The following is a 5,000-nucleotide window of genomic DNA, read 5'->3' as shown; positions in this document are numbered from 1 at the left end:
CCACGCTGCTGCGCACCCACCCGCTGCGCGCCTCGCAGTCGCGCTCGCGCAACCCCAGCACCTCCACCACCACCCTCGGCCGCAGCAACGGCCACCACTCGCGCGACCATGTGCACGCCCACCACTCGCGCGACCACGCCCACGTCCACCACTCGCGCGAGCACAGCCGGGAGGTGGACGCCAAGCATGCCAAGGTGGCGAGCGCCCTGGCGAGGCTGAGCGAGCGCTCGCACTCGCTGCCCGGCAGCCGCAACAGCACCCTCTCGCGCGAGCCCGAGGTCTCCATCCTGCCCGACGGCAACGCCCACGCCCTCGCGCACCACCGCAGCCACAGCGGCAGCGACGGCCACAACTCCACCAGATCGCGGGCGGAGTACAACAACGGCGTGTTGGCGGCGCTGCTGGACACGCGGGGCTCCGGCAGCCTCCCCCTCCACCACCCCCACCGGGAGCCTGACCTCCTGACCGCCCTCCCCCGCACACATAATGGCAGCAGGTGAGTAGCGACGCGGGGGTCAAAGGTCAGCGCCTTGCACTCCTTTTGTGAAAGCTCCGTTGGGAAACGGACGAGTCTCGCCTCAAATTCTCCCCTTTCTTGCCTGTTCTCGAGGAAATGTGACCATTAACACAGACCAGACGCGGCTGACACAATCAACAGCAGCAAAACGACAGCAAATGCAATCACACTAATGCCTCCTTCTCCCCCTTGGCCTCCTACAGGACGAGTACCTTGTCCCGCCACGACCTGCATCCCCACGGAAGTAACCTCACGCTGGCGCAGGACACCGAGCAGGACTACTACATGCACATACACCGCGCCAGGTACAAGGACGAGGCGAGGAAGCAGAGGTTCAACCTACAGACCTTCATGCTCATCGGCTGCTACACCATGCTGGTAAGGGCACTGCTGGATGGTATGGATGGTACGAGTTGTGCACACACACACGCACGCACATAAACGCACACACACATACACACACACACACAGTGAAAGAGAGAGAGAGTGAGAGAGACTGACAATAACAGTGATACACACACACACACACACACACACACACACACACACACACACACACACACACACACACACACATATATATATATATATATATATATATATATATATATATATATATATATATGTATGTATATATGTATGTATATATGTATGTATATATGTATGTATATATATATATATATATATATATATATATATATATATATATATATATATATAGAGAGAGAGAGAGAGAGAGAGAGAGAGAGAGAGAGACAGAGACAGAGAGAAAGAAAGAAACAAGAGGAGTAGATGTATAATAAATATAATAAATGAGGAGGGGGCTGGGGAATATAAACAGGAGAGAAACAGGGAGGGTATGTAAAGGAGACATAAAAGGAGAGGAACAAAAGGGTTAGTAAATAAATATGTTCATGATTGTGTATACGAACCAGACGAATCTATCATACATGAAAGAGTGAGAAAATGCATTATTTTGCACAATTTATATCACCTAATAGTATGAACCGTATTTATGTTGACAAATGTAGAAAGGTATGAATGAGAACGAAGATCTTCACAATACAAGTGATGTATTTGACCGGTTTCGTATATATCTTCGTCAGAAATATGTAATAGTATCTGAACTGTGCATTTGCGTGTCTGTTTCAGTTCGTAGTGGCTATCATCGTCGGCGTAGTGTTGTGCCAGCAGAACGGATGGCTCGGCTTCGGGCGCGGCGATGACGACCAGGCTTCCAGCGACGCAACGACCAACCAGAAGGACTCCAGCACATCCTCCATGCGAGACCTCGACAGCCCCACCCGAGGAGGAGGCGGACACCGAAGGAATCGCCCAGGACCTACCATAGACTACGATTATCCTCTAGACCAACCACCCCGGATAAACTCAGCTGGGTTCTTCCCGGGATTCGAGGACCCGTCTGGCACAGTGCCGGACGGGCCCAAGAGCGGCATTGACCCCCTCCGTACAGTCAACTTCAGGGTTCCCGGAGAGCAGGGCAATGCAGGCAACGGGCAGCGGGTGCCAGGTGGAGGCAACCTTCGAAATCGGGCTGGGACTGGTGGAAATGGCGGAGGACAGGGTGCAGGTGCCAATGGGAACAGGCCACGGGGAGTGAATGGGAATTTCCCTGGAGGAGGCGATGGTACTCTAGGGGGTAATGGTAACTTGGGAGGCAATGGCAACCTGGGAAGCAATGGCAATTCTCCAGCTGGTGGGAATGGTAATTTACCAGGTGGAGTCAATGGCAATGGTAGGAGAATACCCAATGGTAATAGAGGCAGAGGTGCCAATGCAAACCTAGCGGCAGACGGTGGAGCAAATCCTTCAGCCGGCAGTGGGCCAGGGGCAAACAATGCCGGCAGCGGGAAAAGCATCGATTCCAGAGGCCGAAATCCAAACTCAGGTACTTTCGGAGGACAAGATGGCAATGGAGGTCAATCATCCAACAGGAATCCCTTCAGTACTTTTGGCACGAACAGGAACGGGGAATTCGGCAATGGCGGAGGTGCTTCTTCGGATGTCAGTGGTGGTAATGCGTTTCCAAATCTGCCGCAAAGTGGCCGTGGAAACTTCCAAAACCAACCAAATGCTGCTGGTGGCAGTGGAAATAACCAAAGAAATCTGGGCACAGGAGCTGGTCTCTTGAATGATCCCAGTGTCAATCCCACAGGAGGTCAGAACACAGGACTGGGTAATGTTAATGGTCCAGGAAGCAATTTTGGTTCCATCCCTGGCATCGGAAGTAATGGCAACGCTCCAAATAGTGGCTTTAATTCAGGAGGTGGATTTGGCAACCAACCAGGAGGTGGAATTGGCAACCATCCTGGAAGTGGCATTGGCAACCAACCAGGAGGTGGAATTGGCAACCAGCAAGGAGGTGGAATTGGCAACCAGCAAGGAGGTGGAATTGGCAACTTACCTGGAGGTGGAATTGACAGTCAGCAAGGAGGTGGAATTGGCAACCAGCAAGGAGGTGGAATTGGCAACTTACCTGGAGGTGGAATTGGCAGTCAGCAAGGAGGTGGAATTGGCAACTTACCTGGAGGTGGAATTGGCAGTCAGCAAGGAGGTGGAATTGGCAACCAGCAAGGAGGTGGAATTGGCAGTCAGCAAGGAGGTGGAATTGGCAACCAGCAAGGAGGTGGAATTGGCAGTCAGCAAGGAGGTGGAATTGGCAACCAGCAAGGAGGTGGAATTGGCAACCTACCTGGAAGTGGAATTGGCAACCAACCAGGAGGTGGAATTGGCAACCTACCTGGAAGTGGAATTGGCAACCAGCAAGGTGGAATTGGCAACCTACCTGGAAGTGGAATTGGCAACCAACCAGGTGGTGGAATTGGCAACCTACCAGGAGGTGGAATTGGCAACCTACCTGGAGGAGCATTCGGAAATCAACATGGCGTTGGCAGTCAATCAGGTAGTGGATTCCATAGTCCATCTGGAATTGGACTTGGTAACCAGCCCGGCAGTGGAGCTGGCAACATAGGAAATAACAATAATTTCAATTCAGGATTAAATAGCAATCTAAACTCCCCCCTTGGCAACCAAAACGTCGGAGGAAACCGCGGCAACATTCCTCGCTTTAATATCGGCATCAACAGTCCCACATCAGGATTTGGGAACACCAGAACTGATGTAGGGAATACCCAGGGGACAAATGCTAATAACAACCAACAAGGAAACTTCAATGGGGGTTCTGGCACAGGTATAAATAATGGTAGGAACTTCAATGCTGATGGGACAGGCTTTAACACTGGAGCAGCAGCTACAGGAGGTCAGAGTAGGGGTCAAGGGGATGGGAATTTCGATCACTCGGCGGGGAATGGGGGAACTTTCAATGGTGGTACGGGCGGTAATGGAGGGGATGGTAATGGTGGTGGTAGCACTTTTGGCTCCACAGGTGGGAGGGCAAATTCAAACACTGGTTCAGGTTCAGCAGGTAACTTTGGCAGCGGCAGCTTTAATAGAGGCCCGAGTACGTTTAGCAACAGTGGTGGGATTCCAAATTTTGGGACAGGCTTTGGGGCAACGGGTGGTACTAATGGTAATGTAGGCTCGGGTGGGAGAGGGAATGGTGGGAATCTGAATGGAGGTACAGGTGGCAGAGCCGGGATTGGACTTCTTGATGTAAGTACAGGTGGTAGAGGAAACAGTGCAGGTGGAAATGGCAATTTTGGGGCAGGCTTTGGAGGAACAGGTGGTACTAACAGTAATGTAGGTTCGGGTGGGAGAGGAAACGGTGGAAATATAAATGCAGGTACAGGTGGCACACCTGGGGTTGGACTACTTGATGTTAGTACAGGTGCTAGAGGAAACACTGCAGGTGGAAATGGCAATTTTGGGGCAGGCTTTGGGGGAACAGGTGGTACCAATGGTAATGTAGGTTCGGGTGGGAGAGGAAACAGTGGAAACATAAACGCAGGTACAGGCAGCAGAGCCGGGATTGGAAACGTTGATGTTGATACAGGTGGTAGAGGAAACGGTGCAGGTGGAAATGGCAATTTTGGGGGAGGTAATGTAGCGAATACTGCAGGTGGAGGCCTAAACGTAGGTACAGGAACAAGAGGAATTGGAACAGGTACAAGAGGTGGTGGGGCTGGAATCCTCGACGCTGGTGTAGGTAACATCGGAGCTAGAAATAGGAATGGGGGCGTAGGTGGTGGAGAAAACCTTGGCATCGGAAATGTTGGTTCAGGCACAGGCACCAGAGGCACTAACCTCAACTCAGGTGGAGGAAACTTTGGTGGGAACCTGAATGCAGGAGCTGGTGGAGCAGGAAACGGCGGAAGTGGTGGTTTCGGCCAAGTTGGTGGCACAGGTAATGGAGGACTTGGGGGTTTCACCTCAGGTGTAGGTAGGACAGGAAATGCTGACATTGGAGGATTTAATGCAGGTGCAGGTGGAGCAGGGAATGGTGGAAGTAGTAACTTTAATTCAGGCAGTGGTGGAGCAGGAAATATCGGAGGGGGTAATTCCA

General features: G+C 51.9%; 2 protein-coding genes across 2 annotated transcripts in view; one reads left to right on the top strand and one right to left on the bottom strand.

The window, feature by feature from the left end:
* Window positions 1-5,000, bottom strand: part of LOC138859292 (peroxisomal sarcosine oxidase-like) — a 345,118-nt gene that overhangs the window by 83,910 nt on the left and 256,208 nt on the right. The window lies entirely within an intron of this gene.
* LOC113802442 (uncharacterized PE-PGRS family protein PE_PGRS54) overlaps window positions 1-5,000 on the top strand; it is a 56,871-nt gene that overhangs the window by 50,334 nt on the left and 1,537 nt on the right. The window contains exons 2-4 of the mRNA XM_070145576.1: window positions 1-496; window positions 721-895; window positions 1,670-5,000. The exon at window positions 1-496 is cut by the window's left edge and continues 127 nt beyond it; the exon at window positions 1,670-5,000 is cut by the window's right edge and continues 1,537 nt beyond it. Coding sequence (XP_070001677.1) covers window positions 1-496; window positions 721-895; window positions 1,670-5,000 — 4,002 coding nt within the window. The remainder of the gene's footprint in view (window positions 497-720; window positions 896-1,669) is intronic.

Source organism: Penaeus vannamei, chromosome 34 (genome assembly GCF_042767895.1).
Source record: "Penaeus vannamei isolate JL-2024 chromosome 34, ASM4276789v1, whole genome shotgun sequence".
Taxonomy (NCBI): Eukaryota; Metazoa; Arthropoda; class Malacostraca; order Decapoda; family Penaeidae; genus Penaeus; species Penaeus vannamei.
Note: the sequence above shows the minus strand (reverse complement) of the source record. Positions and strands in the feature narration are given on the sequence as shown.